The sequence below is a fragment of the Mastigoproctus giganteus genome, chromosome 3, assembly GCF_048544385.1.
Source record: "Mastigoproctus giganteus isolate SK-2022 chromosome 3, ASM4854438v1, whole genome shotgun sequence".
In the NCBI taxonomy this organism is placed as follows: Eukaryota; Metazoa; Arthropoda; class Arachnida; order Uropygi; family Thelyphonidae; genus Mastigoproctus; species Mastigoproctus giganteus.
In genome coordinates this window covers 94711161-94734846 of record NC_143577.1, presented here as the reverse complement: position 1 = coordinate 94734846, position 23686 = coordinate 94711161, and the positions used below count along the sequence as shown (strand labels likewise).

At 35.9% G+C, this 23686-nt stretch overlaps 1 protein-coding gene across 1 annotated transcript in view; it reads left to right on the top strand.

Annotated features, from left to right (window-relative positions):
* The window catches only part of tkv (serine/threonine receptor kinase thickveins), a 252170-nt gene that overhangs the window by 151395 nt on the left and 77089 nt on the right, over positions 1–23686 (top strand). The window contains exon 8 of the mRNA XM_090370593.1: positions 18950–19055. Within this exon, the coding sequence (XP_090226719.1) occupies positions 18950–19055 (106 nt within the window). The remainder of the gene's footprint in view (positions 1–18949; positions 19056–23686) is intronic.

Here is a 23686-nt window from a genome sequence, read left to right as displayed (position 1 = left end):
CCCTGGCAGCCTGTCTGTATTGCTCAGAAAACTTCATATCTGACTGCACAATTACTCCCAGGTCTTTTTCATTTTCTACCACCTTAAGTGTAGTACCACATAGTTGGTACGTTTCTCTGGGGTTACTTCTACCCATATGCAGTACTTGCATTTGTCAAGGTTAAACTTCAGTTGACCATCTGCCCAAATTATCTAGATCCTGTTGCAGTAGCACACTGCCATTACTGTCATTAACAACCCTGCCAACCTTTGTATCATCTGCAAACTTCGACATTAAGCCTGATATACCTTCATCAATATCATTGATAAATATACAAAACAATAGTGAACCTAACACCGAACCCTGTGGGACTCCACTAATAACATTAGTCCACGAAGAGCAGCACCCATTGATTACCACCCTCTGTCTTCTCCCACTTAACCATCCTTTTATCCATTGTAGCAACTTATCCTTAATACCATTCTGCTTGAATTTGTACAATAGTCTTCCATGCGCAACAGTGTCAAAAGCTTTCCTGAAATCGAAATATATTATATCAAAATTATTTTTTGCATCCAGTTCCTTTGTAATCACATCATAATATCCTATCAAATTTGTTAGACAAGTCTTTCTCTTAACAAACCCATGCTGTGTCTGAATTATTGCTGCAGTCTTGTCTAGATGATCCTGCAATGCATCTTTAACCACTGACTCCATTATTTTACCCGGAACAGAGGTTAAACTAACTGGTTTGTAATTACTCGTGTCACCCTTCGATCCCTCTTTGTGAATTGGGGATACATTTGCACATCTCCAGTCCGTGGGAACCTCCCCTGAGTCCAATGATGCTCTCATAATTATGACTAAGGGTTTGTTTAGTTGCTTTGCCGTCTCCTTTAATATAACTGGATAAATCCCATCCACCCCAGATGCTTTTCTTATGTTTAACTTCAACAATTTCTCCTCCACTTTGCCCTCAGTTATTACAAAATCATTAAGTATCCTGCTACAATTTGATAACCTTCTGCCATTTTCAAACCTTAATAACTCCTCACATGTGAATGTAGATGCAAAATACTTGTTCAGTTTGTTTGCTATCTGAGCAGGATCATCAGCAGTCGAACCATCGATGTCAAGTGGACCAATCAGATTCATCCCCTTCCTTTTAGATATATAAGTAAAGAAATCCTTGCTGTCTTTCTTAGCATCTTTTGCCAAGGATTTCTCGTAATCTGCCTTCGCCTGTCTAACCTCCTTTGTGACCTGATTACAGACTAGCTTATATCTGCCATAGGCTTCTTTGTCGCTTGATAATTTATATGCATCCCATGCATTTTTCTTCTCTGTTACAAGTCATAGGCTTCTGTGTCGCTTGATAATTTATATGCATCCCATGCATTTTTCTTCTCAGTTAAGAGTCTCATTAGTTCATTTGATACCCATTTAGGCCTAAACCTTGAACAATATTTCTTAATAGGTATGAAACATTTAGTAGCATCCACGATTAATTCCTTGAATGCTTCCCACTTAGAATTTACTGTTGGTAACATCGTCAGTTGATCCCATTGTATAGAATTTAAAAACTGTCGGAGACCACTGTACTCACCTTTATGGAAGCAAAAACCCTTTCCTTTACCCCTGATGGTAATTATATCTTTAAGTAAATCCCACATCAGTACACTGTGATCACTGCCACCTAGTGGTTCTTTTATCTGCAAATTCTTAATACACGAATGATCACTGCTGATAACCAGATCAAGAGTATTACTTTCTCTGGTTGCCTCTCGAACATGCTGCTGCAGAAAACAATCATCCAATAAATCCACAAAAGTGACTAGTATGTGAGTGACCAACCCACAAGTTACAGTCAATATCTGGGAAGTTAAAATCCCCCATTATAAGACATTCCGATTTACTAGCCCACTCTATTTCTCTGTACAATTGTTCATTGTACTCATTCGAGTGATTAGGCCTATAACACACTCCTACTCTTATTTTTGCTTTCGCAGTGCTTATGTCACACCAAACTGACTCAACAGTGCACTGTTCATCTATATCAGCTGGATGCACTTCTTCTTTTGATTTTATGTTTTTCTTAATTAACAGCATAACACCTGCTCCCTTTCTATCCTGTCTATCCTTTCTGTACATATTGTACTCCACAAATTCCAGTTCAGCATTCCTTATATCTGTGTGACACACCACGTCTCTGCTATCCCAACAATATCCGCCTTTGATGTCTTGGCCAACACTTCAAATTCATCAAATTTACTATACTTCTAGCATTGGTATACATGCAAGCATACATACTCCTATTCCTAGTTACCCTAACACATCCCATATACCCACCTATTTCAGGATGACTGCCATCCGTCCCTGAAACCCCCAACACCCCACGCTCCAGGTCACTACTTATTCTAATAGAAGTTGTGCAAGAATCACCTTCACCTCTGCCTACTGCTACTGTTAAACTATTAGTCCTTGTATCCCCCCCAAGCTATCAGTTTTCCGACCCACCTAACACTGCCTCGATAGCATCAGCAAATATTCTTGCAACCTTTCTATTTAAGTGTATTCCATCCCTATAGAAGCAGTCTCTCCTGTTAACAAGTACAGTCCAGGCTGATAAAAATTCTGAAGTTGAGAACTACCTGTACGTGTTCACTGTTTTGCCTGTAAAGCATTCATTTAACTGTTGTGCTAATATATTAGTTATTGTAAATAGTTACAGTGAAAATGTAAACTCCTTACCATTGAGTGGTCTACAGTATTTTCATTATCTGATATGGGGGGGGTAACTTAACTGCTCCAAAAGAAATTAGTTGTTTGGGATCAAATCTGTTACTGCATCAAAACTGTTAATAAAACCTGACAATTTTTTAGTACACAATAATGTTGTCCCACTACTTTGTAGTGTAGGTGTGACTTTATATGCTATCCATTATGCATTAGTGAGAGTGTAATGGGTATATGAGTTGTGGAAATAGTCTGTTCATTTCTGAACAAAGAGTTAAAAGTTCTGAAAAAGTGTACTTTTCAGATATTTTAGAGAAGGGTGCAAAAAGCCCTTTAACTAAATAATGTTCTGTGAGGCCATTAAAGCTTTAAATGATTCATGTCTGACTTGTAAAGCTAAGTTATCATGGCATCACTTTTGAATCACGTCTCATATTTTTTCATACCTTCAGAATAGTTTTCTCAGAGCCTTGCATATACATCCTGCACTGAAGATTATGATCATAGTTGGGAGCTGTTGCACTGTAAAAGGTGCATCCCAAAATTTAATTTGAAGCAATCAGTGATCTGAGTAAAAGCCAATATATTTCATTGACTGGTGTGTGTGTGTGTGTGTGTGTGTGTGTGTGTGTGTGTGTGTGTGTGTGTGTGTGTGTGTAAAATAAGTGGCCTGGTCAGTTAAAGAATAGGATGGAATTTTGAATAACATTACCGAATTTTGTTTATCAGTGTATATCAATAAATACTGTAAATAATAAGTTTTGTCTTTGTTTCATTTACAGTGGTTTTAAAAAGAAAATCTTTAAACATTGTGTTAGTACTATGCAGGGTTTGGCAATAAAGATCCCAGAGTGGTGGTGCTGTTGCAGTCATGTTAGATGAGTTTGAAAATAAATGGAAGTAGTACAAAGGATACTAGGAAAGTTTTGCAATACAGCTTTGTTTATTTAATTTTTTCAAAGTAATTTCCTCTACATTCAATACACCTCTCCATCCTCCGAAACCAATCTTTAAACCAGTTCTGCCAAGTTTCACTAGGGAGTAAAGCACACTCGTTGTCCCAAGCCCGTAGAAGGTCCTCATCACTGGAAAACCGCCTCCCTTTTAGCTTCATTTTCACATGCGGGAACAGTGCCAAGTCGCAGGGAGCAAGGTCTGGACTGTAGGGAGGGTGCTCGAGAAGTTTCAGTCCTGTCGTGGTCAAATATTCGGTGCAGGCTTTGGCGCGGTGAGCTGGAGCATTATCGTGATGGAGGTACCAGGTGTCCATTCTTGACTTTGGCCGCAGGTTCTTCATAGATCCAATGACTTTAGGCAGGCATTGTTCAGTATACCACTTAGCTGTGACTGTCTTCTGCGTGTCCAAAATGACACGTTCCACAATTCCACTCGATTTGAAAAATACAGCTATCATTTTCTTCTTTACAGATCAGGATTTTCTGACAATTACGGGTGTGTCGTCATCATCAAAGACCCAAACTTTGTTTTGAGCCTTGGTCGGCAGATCGTAATAGTACAGCCAAGTCTCGTCACCTGTCACGATGTTGTTCACATACCGAGATTGTCCCTTATCAAACTTTTTTAACATCTCCCGGCACCAAGTCACACGTCGTGTCATCTGCTCTTCAGTCAGTTGATGCGGCACCCAGAGAGAACAAAGTTTCTTCACGTGCAAATGATCTTGCAGAATCGAACGAATTGCTGGTGCATTTAGGCCCAAAGTATCCTCTATCTGTTGGTAGGTCACTCGCCTGTTTTCGTCAAGCATTTTCCTCACAGCAGTAACATTTTCCTCCGTAACTGACATTCGTGGCCTTCCCGGCCTCTCAGAATCCTCCAGAGTGAAATTTCCCCTTTGGAATTCTCTATACCACCTGAATATTGTTGTACGATGTGGACAATCATCATCTAGTGCAAGAGTCATTTCTTCTAAGCACTGGTCTATGGTTAAACCACGCACGAAATTATACCGCACAACTGTCGTTATCTCATATCGTGACCACGATGCCATCGCAAGCACTTTACACTCACTACTAATGAATAACTGAGCCCATCGACTTAGCGCGGCGGCTACTATGCACGTATGAACATGTCTCAACAGGCAGCAACAAGCAGCTTCCTGTGATTCATTGTTGCATCATATTGCAAAACTTTCCTAGTACCCTTTGTATATTGTAATTCAAACTTCCTCCAACAGATGGTGGTATAGAGTCTGTGCCACATGTGTGCACACAGTACTCACAGATAAACAGAAGCAATGAAGAGTGTCATCGTGCAAAGATTTCAAACCGACTTGTCAAGACAATTCTGATTTTCTCAATTGCATTGTCACCGGAGGTGATTGTGTTAGGTTTTTTCATTACAATGCAGAGACAAAGCATCAGAGCATGCAATGGACTTAAAAATCATCACCAAGGACCAAAATGTTTCATTTACAAAAGCCCAGAATCAAGACAGTCTGATCATGTTTTTTGACAAACAGGGTGAGATTCACAAGGAATTTGAGGAATCTGAGGGAGAGAAAGTCAGTGCTGCATTCAACTGCATTTCCCAGGGGAGGCTGCAATTTCAAGAGAAAGGCAGCTGGTTTTTGTTGTACTACAGTACTCCCCATCCATTCCAGACTTATTATGAAGACATTACTGATGAAATATGGCATTGTGCAGATCAACTATCCACCCTACTCTTCCGATCTAGAACCAGTGGAGGATTTCTTCCTCTTTCATAAGGTGAAGACTGCTGTCAAAGAAAAGAGATTTCAGGAAGTTGAAGACAAAGAAAAATGTAACCATTGAACTGAACATCTATTTGGATGTGTTCACTGATTCTTTTCAAAAACTTCTTGAATGGTGTAATAAGTATATTCAATCATGTGGTGATAATTTTTTTGAATAAAAATAAAACCATTTTTCAGCTCCTTCACTTTGTGTTGTGGGTTTTTTTTTTGCCAATTTGCCATTATATATAAATAGGTAACCCTCATATAACACAGTTATTAGATTTCTGTAAAATGTCATGTTGCTTGAAACTGTTATACGGGATAAGAAAAAGTACAAAAAGGGGGTTACGTTCCAAAAGCTAACAAAATGTTAACAAAAATACACTATTCTAGATTTCATGTATCTTCTGCTCTCTTTAAAAAATCAGTAATCTGGATTTGTTTGCTTTTGCTTGATAAATCTTTGTGAAATTCATCATATGGAACTAAGCATTTTTGAAGCTCCCTTTTTAAATTTGGCGTCCTTTCATTCAAGAATTTGCATTCAAAAAATAAGTTTTTAATTGCTCGGCTAACTTTTATGCCTTCTCCTATGCTTTTTAGTGTAAAATTTGGAAGTTTAGAATTTATCTGTGATTTGATTTTACCTTCAATGACATTTGCACCAAATCACTGGCTTCTTTTCTACCAGTAATTCTTGAACATCTTCAGTTAATCATATCTTTTTTATTTTTTTAGGAGCATTGGCGACTAAGGCCATGTTATTCTGTATATTGTCTATAAATTGCGTGTGTCCTGAGGTTGATTTTCTGTTTTGCTGACGACAACTCGAGTTTCCAGGAGAAAAACCATGCTACCCTCACCTGAGCCCGACTAACTCAACCATGTTGTGTAAAAGACCCATAAAAATTCCTCCCTTCATCGACAGGATTCAAACTGGTCTTTTCCAGCCAGTGTGGGGGAGGAGGGAAATTCTGTGAACTGTGCTACCCACAAAGGTTTCAGTAGTCATATCATCAAAACCTTCCCCTCCTACCAAGTAGCAAGTTCTACTATCGCACCGATTCCATTTTCTGCCAGTTCAATCATATTTCCTGAATGAACTGACTCTGGCCATACATTTTTCCCCATGCATTTAACGTTGACAGTTTTACTTCTTTCAGCAATAAAGCTATGATTCTGATACAGTCCACAATTGAGAAATATTTCCATGCCTCCATTACTTCAATAGATTCGGAATCAATTTTTTCCAAAATCCATTGTAACGATTTTCTGATGGAATGAGTTTTAAAAGTGGATATAATGCCTTGATCTAAGGGCTGAATGAAAGAAGTTGTATTAACCCAGTACAACTGTGGTGGTAGGAACATAACTTCAATGTTTGGATGACTAATTCTTTTGGATGGCCTGGTGTGCTATCCAATAGTAATAAAACTTTGAAATCTAGATTTTTTTCAACAAGTACAAGTTCAATAGCACAGAACGTAAAATGGGAATTTCCCAACAAAATAAAACACGTGGATTTCTCAATATTTTTTTATTTTTTAAAAATTTTTTTTTTTTACTAGCAACAAGTCAATAGGGGATTCAAAAAGTGGAAACATTGAAAAATTACATCCAACATAATGGCAGGGTTTTCTCCACACAAAAGCCCAAAAATAACCTGTTATATGAAGTTTACTGAAATTCTCTAACCGTGTTAGAGTGAAACCATATTATATAAGTACCGTGTTGTATGAGGATTGCCACAATTTATCAGTCATGTTAGAGTGAAACCGTGTTGTAGAAGTACCGTGTTATACGGGCGGGGATGCCTGTATATTTATAGTTAGAGCTTACACGATATGGAAGATAAAATAATTGAGATAAAATTGAAATGATGTGGTGGGAGTTAGGGGGAAATAAATGCTGTTAAACTTAACTTTAAGGGCAACATTTCTTATGGCATAGGTGTCAGTGTATTATAAATTTACTTTATGAAAGATAGTTAAATAATTCGATAAAGTATAGCCCAAAAATTAGAAACCTTTTACAGTTGGCATCGACAGACAATTAAGCATACAATATGTAAATGTAAGTTGTCATACGGTATGATCACATGTTCCTTTATCAAATAAATACTGTATACACTTTCCTGATGCTTCTTAGTGAATTTGGTCATGGGAAGACAGGTGATATTTTTCCAATTTTCAGAAAAGTGTTATTGTTTGAACATGTTTAGCAGGAACCACATTTGAGGAAATTGCTGGTGTGTCAAAAGGCTATATCAAAAGTATACGAGAGGAAGATGAAATTGGAATGCAGCTCTAAAAAGAAGAAATTCAGCAGAAAGTCAGTACTTCAAAAACAAGAATTTAAAACAAATTGTGCATTAAAATAAGTGTAGTGTGCCTCAAATGGCTGAAAAATTCAGTTTAGACAAAGAAAGACCCATTTTCAACCAAACTATGTGGGATTTGAATAATCTGGGGTTTGGTAGTCGTCTTTTTCACATTTTTGAATTTTTGCTTATTTTCATTTGCAAATTTACCATCATGTGGTAAATTTGATAAATACTGCCATCGGTGAAAGTCTACATTGCAAATTAGAAATGTGCAATAATTTCATAGTATTTGAGTAGTGTGTAGCTAATTAACAATGTCTTTCAGTAAGATACCAAAGGAATATGACATATTGGTCATTCTTATACAACTCATCTGTTCTTGCTTATGGGAGAAAACCCACCTCAATGTCCCTTCTGTCAGACCCAACTAACAATGAAACATATCCTAATAGAATGCCCTCAGTACTCAAGTATCCAGAAATCCAGTTTTTATTCTGCATCCAACTTGCAGAAACCTTTAACCTTATTACACCTTCTTAGCAATAATTCAAATTTTGAAGAACTGTTTCAATACTTGAAATGCATAAATCTATATAACCATCTCTGAAAGTCTTAATATAAAAGATTCAATCATAAGTAAATCATGAACAGGCACAATAATTTTCCTCTGTTATGCTGATCGTGCAGCCGCATTCAGAAATATTTCCCAATAGTGAAATACCAAAAAAATACAGTTTTGGAAGAACAAAACAGCAGGCATTGCTTGAAATTGAATGGATAAGGAAAGAAGAGGGTGATGGCTCATTTTTCAGAGCCATTCTTATTTGTTAAAGATGGCAGTAATCAAAGTGATTCCAAGCTGTGTCCCATTGTGGTTACTTTTTTGTAAAATAATAACAATAAAACCGCATGTGTTCCCCCTTTGCACGAAAGATGTTTTATGTGAAAACATCTCGGACAAAAATCAGAACCGTTTTAAAATCTATCGGCTTGAACTGAAGTCGTGAACAATGTAGCATTTTATGCTAACGTCATACTTGAGTCCAAAATATTTAGTATGAACAATGTAATGTTTTATGCACACACCTCTACTTACTCTGTTGAATTGTTTGAAAGAGGTTATCGAAATCCAAACCAATGACCTAATTAAACAATAGATTGTAGCCATTTGTTGAATAGTGTGATTGCAACAATACAAATACTTGTATTGTTGCAGTCTGCATTTTTGTTATATTCCATTGTTAGGTGCCACTTCAGACGTTTTCACATCAATAATTTTCTGAGCAGTGAGACTGAATGCTACACCGCTATAACCTTTGTATTCAAGAATGCTGAAGTCAAATGCAGAGCATTGTTGAGAGTATCGAGCAAGCCAACCTAACAAAATAAAGATGAATGTAGCAATGAGTGTGTGAGAACGACAAAGACTATCGAGATTGTGTAAAAGATTAACTGAAAATCAAGCGTTGGATTTAGCAGTACCTTCAACCAGCAATGCTGCTCCATCTAACAATAATGTACCCAAAGTGAGTATTAATTATGTACAATGGAATATTTCTCCAATTGCAGAGCAAATGAGTTTAAAACGATCAAGCTCCTTTTCTTTACACAGACTACTATTTACATAAGAATGTGCATTGAGAGTTGAAAGGATATTTAAGAAAAAATTATGTACCAGGTACGTGAGTTGCTGCCGCTCTACTCTGAGACTGATAGTGTCATTGATAATGTCAGTGGCAGCCGTTAAAAACACCTTTATTGCAGGAACTCATTATGAAACTGGTACAGTAAAATAAATAAAGTATTGCTGCATTATTTTTATTGAAAAAATAATTTCAGTACTATGAAATACAATGAATGGAATTTTTCATTGTACACTAGTACAATGAAATATTTGTATAAAATATATTATAATAATACTAAAATTATTGGTCTATGGTAACTGAAATAAGATTTGGCACTCAAATGATTTTAATTCCTGAGCGAATACTCCATCGATTGTCATTGCATTATGTATAGTATTTACTAAATTATTTGACTTAACATCTAAATTGAAGGCATCTTTCATAAATTTACAAAACTTCTTTCTAGCCTCAGAATTTAATTCTAGATTGAAATCGCCAGCGAGAAATATAGGTATATGATCCAGTGGCTCTTCCAATAATTTTGCACCTTCAGTGGAATACGGTACGAAATTCTTGTTTATGAATTTTTGAATTACATCTAATGACATCCCTGGAGTGATGCATATGGCAACAATGAAAATAGATTCACAATTGAATTTGCACAAAGATCCACAAATGTCTCCAATTTCATCTGATACCGCTATTGCATTGCTGCTATTATGTTGTGCAAAGATATGTGGTATACTGATGATAATTGAACCTTCACACTGATATATCACAACACCACCACTATGAACATCCGACCTTATAAATTGAGTCACATTGGAATGGTTTAAGCAATATAGGGAGGAGGCCGAGGGTTGTAAAAAATGGCTATTCCTCAGATTGGGTTGATGTAAGAAGTGCGGTTCCCCAAGGATCAGTATTAGGACAACTGTTGTTTTTAATTTTCATAAACGACATTGATGAAGGAATAGAGGGCATGATGTCTAAATTTGCAGATGTTAAAATTGGTAGAGTAGTTAATGATCACTGTCAAGCTGAGCTCCTTCAGAGAGAAGTTGGGTGTTATGATACGGTCAGACATGAAATTCTCTGAGCATTGTAAACAGGTTGCGAGGAAGGCCCATGGTGTCCTATTGAACTTTTGCAAGTAGAGATAGGGATGTGATAATCCCATTATATAAGGCTTTTGTTAGACCACACTTGGAATACTGTGTTCAAGTATGGAGACCGCACCTTAAGAAAGACATTGAGCTTCTTGAAAGGGTGCAAAGATAGGTAACTTGCCTGGTGAGATTGGCAAAAGGGAGTCCTTATGAAGAAAGACTTCGAATATGTGGGTTTCAGAGTTTGGAAACTAGACACTTTAGAGGAGATTTGATTGAGTTGTTTAAGGCTCTGAGAGGCATCAGCAAAATAAATGAGGACGAAATTTTCAAGATTATAAATGATGCTAGAACTAGGGGACATAAATTCAAGTTACAGGGGGAGATGTTTAGATTGGACTGCAGGAAGTTTTATTTAGCCAGCAAGTTATAAATTACTGCAATAAGTTGTCTACATGGGTGGCAGAGGCTGACAGTTTGGGGAAATTTAAAGGTCATCTGTATAATACCTTCGGGTGAGAGAAACGCATAGGATGATAGATTTAATTTCCTTTTCTTTTATTAATTATTAGTGGTTTTTTTTTTTTTTTTGGGTGGTGCAGCCTAAGCTATAGACTTTCTTGCACCATGCGGCCATTACTAATACTAATATGTTTATCATTATCCAACCATGTTTCACTTAATATCAGTATTTTGGATTGCTGTAAGATTGTGTCCGTTTCAATATCTTGAACATGGGCCCATGAACTTTGTACGTTCATTGATGATATAGATATACCACTTTGTATGAAATCTTGCAGTTCATCCTGTAGAGACGGTAGCTTATTCTTTTTTCAAGCGATCTGGTTCAGCACGAAGTTCTATATTACTAGTAGCTTTGCCATGGTGAAATGTGAAATTGTAGTTGGGATTTGTAATATATATGAACCTTGCAAAGAGGTTCATATATATTACATTGTTCCATTGTTCTTGAATGGAATCATATTTGATTGTTTTATAATAGGTACAGATTGACTAGATAAATGTTTTATCTTTTCCATATTGTTTATAACAAGATTGAAGGTTATGTCCTATTTTTGACTCGGAAATTTCATCGATACTCGTTTAACTGTTTCGTCGTCCTCAAATTTGAAATATACTAAAGTCCCGATTGCAGCATTTTCCAATGCATCGACCATATATATATATATATATATATATATATTTGTAGTAATTGTGTATGGTTTCCTTTCAATAATGGTAGAATGTATGGAAGTCTTGCAGTTTCAGTCACTGACATTTTATGAATTTTATTTCACATACTTGCTAATTGTTTTTCAGAATGATATCCGTGCTGTAATACAAATGCTGTAGTTGCAGATCAAACCCACTTCATGGGTTTCATCTGCAACTAAAGCATTTGTATTATAGGCATTTACATCACTATTGCTTAAAAATAGTCTAATCACTTGCGGACATAAATTAGTAGCATCTTCTTTGGTAACAAATCTTGATTCTATAATTTTAAGTTCATAATAACGCTTCTCCGTTGCCTATTTTTGTAAGAATTTTAGAAAATGTACTGTTGAACAGTTTGTACTAATTCGTGAAATTGTAGTGAATGCCATAATTCTGGAGCAGTCTCTAATGACTTGTTTAAAAATTCTTTCGATTACAATATAGAATGAGTAATATCTGTTATTCCTACTGATTAAATTAAATTCGCAAATTTTCTGCAGTACACATTCGCATAATTTTCATTGCCATGTATAGCAAATGTTGGGGGAGTTACTCCACAACAATCAGATCTACGAATTTCACTTGAAGCCATCATAAAGGGAGTAATTTTCAATCTGTTTTTAAATTTTCGTGTAGGTCCCAAATATATAGCTGGAAAAGAAAGTTCTACATGTATGAAACTTGTTGGAGATTATTTCTGATCCAGTGCTATACATAAATATTTATCTTCAGACCATAATAATAATTGTTTGTTGTTGAATTAACAATAGTTCATCATTGTTGACAGGTTCCACGATTTCATCTGAATGTTTCTGTTCACTATCATCATTTGTCCCCAAGAAATCGTCACTCACTTATGCCTTATAAGTTATACAAAGATGAATTTATCAAATACCGTAGCCATATCTTCACTATTTTCTTCTGCACACATCCTTGTAGATATGGTGATTTATGTATGAGCTTTTGTTTTATATGTACATTAATGGCATAATTGTCATCTAATTCTCTAGGTAATTGATGAACCATCGTATTTACGTTAACTGGTACATTTATTACTTGTCCAATGATCCCATATTGTCGGTGTTCATAATGTAAATGACGAATTTGCATAAAGGATAATTGTGGTGATATCAAACGCTCAGTTACGACATCCAGTGGAGGTAAACGAGTTGGATATATAAATCCATTTGACATGGCCATGGTTGCTATCTGTCCCTCTTTTAATGAAGAATGACATGTATTACACATCATGAAAGTACTCACTTGTAAATGAAATTCATTTTTAAATAAATCATATGAAGTTGTTGGAAATGGTTTCAAATCTATTTGAAACCATAAATGATCACAAACATTACAACTAAATCCAAATGGGTTTTTGTACACTAGTTTTTCAAACTCACTGTCAGCCCATGTAGACACTACAGGGATGTAATCAAGAATCTCATTATTAGCCATTTCTAATTTCGTTTTTTTTTTTTGTGTGCATGATATTCCTTCATTCATTCTGCTGGAGTTTTAGATTCCTGATAAGTATCAGGCATAGTAGAACTCTTTCATTATTATTCGGAATAGTTTGAATTTCTTATTTCCTTTTCTTCTTTATTTCAGTTCGAATTTTTTTGGGTGCAGTTTGAGAACTCTCGGCATAACGAAATACTCTTGTTGAATTTCGTCTGGATTCACATTTCTATCCAACTTCCTTTTCTTTCACGATATTCCTTCGAACACTGGGCTGTAGATTTTGGCACAGTCACTCTCATATTAATCATTATGCTGATATAATGGTATAACATAGTGCATCACTGCTCAATTGTACTTGTTGGGTACATTTGAGTTTTCTTGGGCGCATGCATTGTACTTGTTGTGTCACTGCAGCAACAAGTGCAATGCATGCACATCGGGTTTCGTGACAAAATCTAGGTAACATAATGCTTTTTTCCAAATAATGCCAGTAAAAACATTTTTAACATCAAAATGTATTATAGATAGGCCTAATGACTGATGAGTACAATGAACAACTGTACAGGGAAATAGAGTGGGCCAGTCAATTAGATTGTCTTATAATGGGGGATTTTAACTTCCCAGATATAAACTGGAACTTGTGGATTGTAGTCACTTACACATCAGCAAGACTTTTGTGGATTTATTTGATGATTGTTTTCTACAGTAGCATGTTTGAGAGACAACCAGAGGGAGTAATACTCTTGATTCTTGATCTGATTATCAGCAGTGATTCTTAATTCATTAAGAATCTGCAGATAAAGGAACACTAGGAAAAAGTGTACTGATGTGGGATTTACTTAAAGTTTTAATACCATCAGGGGTAAAGGGAAAGGTGACTACAGTCATCTCAGAGAGTTTTTAAATTCTATGCAGTGGGACCCATCAAATTCTAAATGGGAAGCATTCAAGGAATTGATCTTGGAAGCTACTATGCTTTACATACCAACTAAGAAATCCTGTTCAGGGTTTAGGCCTAAATGGATGTCAGATGACCTAATGAGACTCGTGGCAGAGAAGGAAAAAAGCATTGCATGCGTATAAATTATCAGGAGACACAGATGCCTATGGTAGATATAAGATAGTCTGTAATCAAGTCACAAAGGACGTTAGGCAAGGAAGGACCCCATTATAAGACATTATGATTTATGTCCCACTGTTTCTCTCTACAGTTGTTCTTTCCAAGCTTCTGCTCATTGCGGCAAAAGCAGTACAAGAATCACTTTCACATCTGCCTGAAGTTATTGTTAATCTATTAATCTGTGTATCCTCCCCCAAGCTAGCAAGTTTCCAACCCACCTAACACTGCCTTGATAGCATCAGCAAATATTCTTGAACCCTTTCTATTTTAGTGTATCCCATTCCTAGCTAGCAAGTTTTCAGCCCACCCAACACTGCCTTGATAGCATCAGCAAATATTCTTGAACCCTTTCTATTTTAGTGTATCCCATTCCTGTAGAAGTAATCTCACCTGTTAACAAGCACCGACCAAGCCGAGAACAATTCTACCTCATGAGGCTTGCACATTCTCTCCGGGCCGAACAAATTGACAAAGGCTCTCATTATATTCTCCCTCTTATTGTGTGGGCAGTAGTGCAGATACCTTCAAATTTAACCCTAACTTGTGACTTTTTCTTTCAATGTTGACCTGTATTTGTTAAGGAACTCCTACTCTTAATGTCATTGGTGCCAATGTGTTCAACAATATCACTTTTGCCCCTGGTCCCATTCTACCTATCCTTTTTGCACAGTACATTTCCCGACAATAGAGTTACCGACAACAAGAAAACGCGCATTATAGCCTTAGAAACTAATGCGCCAATAAAATTCAATCAATTCAAAAGACAACAAGAAGCTCCTGTGGAACCATTGCATTCTACTTTGGGGGTTGCCGCTGTTTTGCCTGATGATCAGGTGCAAGCTGTGATGTTGATGTGAGCAGCAACATCACAGCTTGCACCTGATCAAGCTGTGAGCTGTGATGTTGATGTGAGCAGCTGAGAGTTTGATGGGCCTCCAGTTTAAATCCTTCAAAGGAATCCACCCTTTTCTTCTGACTTGGCACCTAATAACATTTACATTACTGAATATATATATATTGCAATAGCGAGCTTGCAGTATATATATGTATTTCAAGTCTCCTATCAAGTTTAAGTTATATGTATTACCCTGTACTATTACATTTGTAAATTCTAAGTAGTTATAATAGATAAATTTATCTATCGCCAGCCTACTCGATTCGAACTCTTAAGCGACCTGTTTGCGATTCTGTATCTACGCAAAATCACTGATACTAAAAGCTCTATGCATATTAATGTCATATGTTACAGCCTACATGATAAAGTTAAGTTATTAAAGCATGTATGTAGTACTATAAATTGTAGTTTATAAGACTCTTCTAATACTGATTATACTGCTTCAAAGCTATGTAGATAACTCCAGTTACTTCCTATATCAATACTAAAACAATGGCAGCAAAATTTGAATGTTCTAATTAATACAGCACAGTGCCGCCAAAAGTCTACTGTGGTTTTTTAATCAGTTACAAGGGCCAAGTAAAGAACAAAGTACACCAAATTAATTAGGGAATTACAAATAAATACTACACTATTAATTTTAAATCAAAAGTTAGAGAAAAACAATTTCAAATCAATGAATAAAAGTTCCACTTGGTGGCTTCCTGAAAATAGTCTTGTCGGTAGCCTCGCCAGCAAGGACTGAGTATAATTCTCTTAATTATGTATTTTAATTATCCAGTGTAGTCATCCCTGCCATTAGCTTGGCTAATAGAGATTTTACTGTATATATTTTTATTCTCACAAAGGATAGAGAGGCTTCAACTAATGTCTTATTTATCTTGTGCCTAAATTGAGATCTGGGTTTGAATAATAAAATTTGGTACAGATATAAATAAGTAAATAAAAATTTGTTATAAAATAGGAGAGTTATCATATTGTATATACAGGCATACCTGGAATAACGAATAGGATGCGTTCCACGAAATTACTTCGTTAAGCGAAACTTCGTTTTCAGAGGTAAAAATACTATGGCCAGAATAGGGATACGTTCCCACTTAAAGAAAATGAAAAGCTTTTTTTTCGAACAAAGAAAAGTTTTATTAAATAAACAGTCAACTTACATACAAAGTGAAATCTAATTTTAAAATATGAGTCTAAAGTTGATTGCTTATGTTTTTTTTTTTTTTTTCATTTAACAATTGCCTATACGGAGTTATTGCATTTAACACTGATCGCTTAACAATAAAACTTCTTCCTAAATCAGGATCATTTTCACTAAAAAAATTTAAAACGTTTTCAATGTCATTTAAGCACCTTTTTAAATCTTTGGTTGTTAACACTTTTTCGGCAGGAACTTCTTTAACTTCGTCTTCATTATCTTTGTCTTCGTTGCTAACAAGATTTTCTAAATCTTCCACTGAAAAACCATCTTCTGCATTCAATAAATTTCTAACATCCTCTTCTTCGACATTTTCGAAACCTATTGATTGAGCCATCTGGATAACTTCATTTCTAATTTCTTGGATGTTATTTTCTTCTTCTAGTACAACTTCTGGCCATATTTTGCGCCAAACTCCATTTAAGCATTTCTTAGTGACTTCTTTCCAATAACTATCAATGTTTTCAATTGCTTTTTAATGGTGTAGTTTTTCCAAAAAGTTTTAACTGTCATTTCCTCTTTATCCTCTAGTTCAGTTAAATTGCTTACTGTTCGACGCAGATAATAAGCTTTAAATGATGCTATTACTCCCTGATCCAATGGCTGAATCAGGGAAGTTGTGTTTGCTGGAAGAAACACAACTTTGACAGGAATGCATGTGTCCAACGTGTGAAGATCAGTAGGATGTCCTGGAGCATTGTCTAACAACAAAAGAGCTTTTTCTTCAAAGTTGTTTTTTTGACAATACCGTTTTACTTCAGGACAAAAGTGGTTAACAAACCAATCAGTAAATAACTCTTGGTAACCCACGCTTTTCTATTTGCTTTCCATATTACAGGTAAATTCATTTTTATGTTACCTTTTAACGCCCTCGGATTTTCTGAATGGTAAACTAATAACAATTTTAATTTATAATCGCCAGAGGCATTTGATCCAAAGAGTAACATTAAACGGTCTTTGGCTGCTTTGAAGCCAGCAGCTGATTTTTCTTCAATAGAAATGAAGCTTTTTGTTGGTAGCCGTTTCCAGAACGAACCGTTTTCGTCAACACTGAACACCAAATTTGGTGGAAAATTTTCACGTTCAGTTATTTCCTTTAGTTTTTCTGGAAACTTATTTGCAGTTTCTCCTGTTAATTTTACACTATGAATCCTGGCCCGTTTTTTAAATTTCTCGAACCAACCACGAGAAGCCCCAGAGGTTTCCGTAATTTCTTCAGTTTGTTTAGATTTCAGGTGATTAAACTGGAATATTTTTTTTTATGTTAAATGGGGCTTGAAATTGCGGACTTCGTTATATCGAAGCTTCGTTATCAGAGGTAACGTTAACCGAGGTATGCCTGTACTTTTGTATTATTTTGTCAATTTGTTTTAATATTTGGTTAATTTTTAATGTGCTGCTGTCTGTAATAAAAAAAAAAAAAAAAAAATTAGATGAGTTAGGGAAATGACACTATAGTTACTAAAACATTGTTTTAAAAATTATCTACCCGCAACTATGAACATTGAAAAATTTTTTCAAGTAGTCGTAATGAAACCTACCATCTGCGATTAATAAAAGCTGCCATCAGAAATCCTCACATGTTATAAGTCTGTAAAGAGTGCATATGAAAATCATGCATGATTGCACTTAGATGATAAAATTAAAAGACCACTGACATTATTAATTATAATTTTTTAACACTGCAGAGTATTGTATTGAATAGAAGAAAAATTGCTGAGAAATATTAAAAACTTTATGTACTCTAATCATTTTAAGATGTAAGGATTTCATTGAGATCTGACATTGATCACTAGAGAGAAAACATTGTTAATCCCTTTAGTCATTGTTTAGCTATCAGTTTGTATTTATATATATTATGTTGGTAAAATAAAGAATGATATTTATAGTGTGTAATTCTAGATTATTTCTGGACATTATGACAACAATATGAATGGACCACAGAGTGTCATCCCATTCATCTGCTTGTGTAAGTGTTTCCTTATAAAAATATACACAGATGAGCATGCCAGTGTGTAGTTTTCCAGCAGTTTCTTTCATTTTAAAATGTATTTTCAATACAAAAAAAAAGCATTATTCAAAATTTTTATTAGTGTTAAAATAAAAGATGATATTACAAAATTAAAAAATTTAAAACTGTTTCAAGCTTACAGTGTAGTGCTTCATGCAAAGATGCTCCTGCGTGAGGGAGAAATAGGAGCACCTGTTCCATGGTTAATATAATCATTTCAGGCATGCTGCATTGATTGACAAGTGTTCTTATCAGTCAGTAAAGTCACCCAAGAAACTGATTTATAGGTCTTGAATGTTTTGTTAATATATGACTCTAACATAGTCTCCTATGGTGAAAGTTGCAAGGTTCTTCTGTATTTTGCTTATTAACTGATATAAATATATCAAGTCTTGAACTGTAACTTAATGAAATGGCATTTCATCTTTTCTTTCTCTGTTTGATGTAGAGTCAGTTAATAAAGTTAAACTATTATAACTCTAAATCATTAACCATATTAATTGGTGATTCTGAAAAGGGTAAACTCAATTTTTTTTTTTTTTTTTTTGTAGGAAAGCCAGCAATTGCCCATAGAGATATTAAGAGTAGAAATATCCTTGTCAAAAGAGATGGCAGTTGTGCAATTGGAGATTTTGGACTTGCAGTTAGATTCAACACGTGAGTAATTGTTATTTACAAATTTTTGTAATATATATATATATATATATAGAGAGAGAGAGAGTGTGTAAAATTATTTCTTAATGGCTTCCATCCCTCAAAGATATATGGAGGATGGTCCGAAGTATCCGTGATCAATAGCTAATGTCCCCAATCTGACCACCAACACACAACTCTGACTGCCAGAAGACATTATATCTAATAATAAAATCATTAAAACGATTGCAGTATATAAAAGTTAAAATCATAAAATTAGTTAAAATAATTTAAACCAATTTTGAACAACTTCCTTCCTAAAGTGGACCAGGGCTTTTCAACAGTCTGTCTTGGTCACAGGATAGAAGTAACATGATGGAAGTTAGTGGGAATTTCTTAAAAAGAGATTGTTTAATATCTTGGCTCGTGTGTACAAATGACCATGAATCCAATATGAGAAATGGGCGAAGTACATTAATGGAATTCATGTAATTTGACTTCCAGAATTTCAGCGATTAATAATTTAGTGTAGTTCCGCTGTATACTAAATATTTTGGACTTGTCAAATAAAAAGGTGCAGTTTTCATTGATGCCATGGAAAGCTAATTCCGATGCACCTGCCCTAGATGCACATACTGAAGCTAAATGTTGTTTCACTCTCACATTGTACAGTGTACAACCCTTTATAAGGTGAATCGCATTCCCTGCATAAAATATTGTATACTATGTCATTTATCTGTGTCGAAGATTATGGAAGTATTGATTGATTGCTTAGTTCAGTATGTAATCTTCAAATGAGTATCGACGCAATTTTAAATTCTGTATCCCTGAAAAGATGAGGGTAGAAGTATTTATCCTCATCTAGAAATATTTGAGTTAGGGATTTGAAACTTGGTTTACAGTTTCATCCTTCTCTGTGTAGCCAGAAATTTTCTAGTGCTACACATTTTCCATCTGTGGGCAAGATCTTTCAGGCCTTGAATAGAACTCACTTTGAGCAGGCCCCGGATGCCAACTGTTATAGTGATCAAGCGATTTCCAAGTGATTCATTTCCCAGTTCTTCTTCAGTTTGAAAAGTTTTTTTTACGTTTTCGTTAATCAGTAACAAACTCTAGCGGCACTGCTCCTGCCTCTCCGTGGTGGAACTGATAACCTGGGAGAAGAAATCCTCTCTCCCAGGGCCGAAAGGAGCAAAGATGGATTACATTATGTTTCCACCTTTAGAGCCAATGAGCTCAAGAATAGAGCTCATTGGCTCTAAAGGTGGAAATCACACATAATGACTTTTCTCAACCAAAAAGGTTGAAAACACCTCGAGAGGAGATACCTGCCTTCCTCAACTTGCACTCTTTATCAGATAAGCCTCTGAGCAAATTGTCACCCTTCCTAGTGCAGAAATGCATTGAGTCTGCTTCTGGTTCACCTAAATCAGTAAAGCAACTCCAATTGGGTGATCTTCTAATAGAGGCTACTCAACCTCAATATTCTGTGAAGCTATTAAAGTTTTTGGGGGACACCCAATAAAAGTTACTCCCCATGCTACCTTAAACTCTTCAAAGGGAATAATAACAGAATAGGACCTATTACTTGTATCAGAGGAGGAAGTTGTCCAAGAATTACGTGATCAAAAAGCCATCCAAGCAAGGAGAATCATGACCCAAAAAGATGGTTCCAACAAGGGGCATAATTCTTACTTTTAGTACTCCTAATTTACCAACATCTGTAAAAGCAGGCTACCTACATTGCCGTGTCCAACCATACATTCCAGATTGCATCAGGTGCTACAAATGCCAAAAATACGGACGCTTCCAGACTGCATGTTGAGGTGAGGCAATATATCCTAACTGTGGGTAAAAAAAGCATAAACAATCTGATTGTACCGCGACCATTCCAGTTTGCTCAAATTGCAAGGGTAACCACCCGGCTTTTTCAAAAACATGTGAATTATGGAAGAAATGGAAAAAATTCAGAAATATAAAGTAGAGAACAAAGTGACATACTCAGGGGTGACACAAAGCAAAGTGTATGCCACAGCAGCTCAACTTTTACAGGCTTTAGGGATCCAGCTCTATTTCAAAACAGTGTCCTACACAAAAACAAGTCAACAATCCAGTAATACCCCAATTATCATACCAACCGATGTTTCCTCAACAATAAAACCAAAAGTGACAGAAATCATGAGACTGCAACCATCACTCTACCAGAATGGACATCGACGAACATTGTGATTCAGATGATGGCATTTTAGAATTACATGCAACCGATGAGATGGACGTGACCTGCCCCGTCTTTCCTAAGAAAGATGGGGCAGGTCACGTCCAAAATAGATTGATACAAGCAAGCTATAGCTAAAAAACTGTCAGAACCGAAAACATCTCTTAAAACCACATAATGGAAAAAAATCCTTTGGTGGAATTGCAGAGGCTTTCAGAATACAAAGGATGATTTGCAGGATCTAATTGATCGGTGTGAACAAGCTGGCATAGCCTTACAGGAAACTCTTAAATTCACCAGTGTGTCTTTCCATCAAAAATTATACCATCTTTAGACAAGATAGGAGTATTGACACGCCAGCTCATGGAGAGGTGGCAGTTATTGTCAGAAATAATATTCCATCCAAACGTGTTCCTCTTTGGACACCTTTTGAAGTAGTGGCAATGCACATTGTAATTGGTATCACCTTTACTATAGCTTCTATATATCTCCCTCCTAATTTCTCTTTCTCCTGAGATGACTTAGAAAACCTAGATCAGCTACCATCTTTGTTCTGCATACTGGGTGACTTCAATGCTCATCATCCACTATGGGGATCTCCAGAAATTGACAAAAGAGGTAAAATAATAGAATTGCTGCTTGATACTCATAACCTTACCCTGTTAAACACTGGTGAACCTACCTGTGTCCATTTTCCTACAGGATTCATAAGTGCAATAGACTTTCAATCTGTTCTTCCTCCCTATATGTCAATACTGAGTGGTCAGTTCTTGATAACCCACTAAACAGTGATCATCTACTGATTATTTGCAATATTGAAACACAAGTAAACTTGTCCCCGTTGCATCAATCCACTTGGAAATTTCGTAAGGCAAACTGGCACGAATGTCTCCCTAATCCAGTTTGATGATGAGATAGTCCAGTCCCAGCCCATAGATATTGTCACTGATCATATAACAAATTAGATATTACAAGCTGCAAATTCTGCAATACCTAAATTTTGCCTGGGAAATGCAAACACAGCAATTACTGGTGGAATCAGGAATGCACACATGCTAAACAGACAAAAAATGGAGCTTGGAATTTGTTTTGCAAATTCTCTACAACTGCTAATCTTATTAACTTTAAAAGACTCAAGGCTAAATTCTGCCAAATTAGAAGAAAAGCAAAGAAAGATGCCTGGATAAGTTTTGCTTCCACCATAAACAAGGTCATGGACAACAGACTCATCTGGAAAAAAATCCAGGCACTTAATGGTAAATATGTGCAGTCTCCAGCCTCAATCCTAAACTGTCTGCTCCAACAGAAATTGCAAACACATTAGCTGAGTCCTTCGCCAGTATATCAGTGTCCGCATGCATTCCATTTATTTGCGCGCACACACACACACAATATTTACAAAAAGATATATATACAATTTTATATACATTAACATTCTCGTTACACATATATAAGACATTATATTATACCTCCTGGTGCATTTCGTATGTGTGTGTCTGCATGCAGCCAAACCTTCCAAAAAATTAAGGAATCTGCAGAACAACATAAAATAAACTTCTCACCCCTACAATCAGCCATTCACTTTAAAGGAACTTTTGGAGTCTCTTAATAAAACATCTAGTTCTGCTGCTTGTCCGGATGGAGTTTGCTATATAATGTTAAAAAAGTTAAATAACAAAACACTAAGTTCCCTGTTGAAATTTTAACAACCAAATATATTTAAAAAATACTTATCTGCACTCCTGGCGTCACTCAATTGGTACTGGCTTTTCCCAAATTATGCGGGATGGTAAGATCCTTACCTGGCTTTTCCAAAGCCGGGTAAGGATCTTACCATCCCGCATAATTACAGCCGATATCACTGACTAGCTGTTTACGCAAAGTTTTAGAAAAAATGGTCCACAGGTGGTTAACATGCCTTCTGGAAACAAACAATCAGTATGGATTTCGGAAAAACTGTTCAACCTTAGATGTGATGATTAAAACAGAAGCAAACATCTGCAGTGCTTTCGTAAGGAGACATCTGATTATGGCCAATCTCAATATTGAGAAAGCCTTCGATACTACTTGGTGATATGGTATCCTCAAGGACCTTTCTTTTGGTTTGAGGGGGAAGTTACCCCAATTTATACAAAACTTCCTACACCACAGAACATTTCAGGTCACGTATAGGAATAGTGTATCCAAATCATTTGAACAAGAGGTGGGTGTACCACCGCATTCCATCCTGAGTGCATTACTATTCACAATAAAAATTACAAATATGACATGACACATACCAAAAACAGTTGAATCATACATATTTGATGACGACCTCATCTCGTCAGTCACAAACTATGAATGCCATGGCAACGGAATGGCTATTCCTTAACAGAAAATAAATCGACTGCAATTCATTTCTGTAAAATAGAAAATTACATTCAGATCCTGAAATATATTA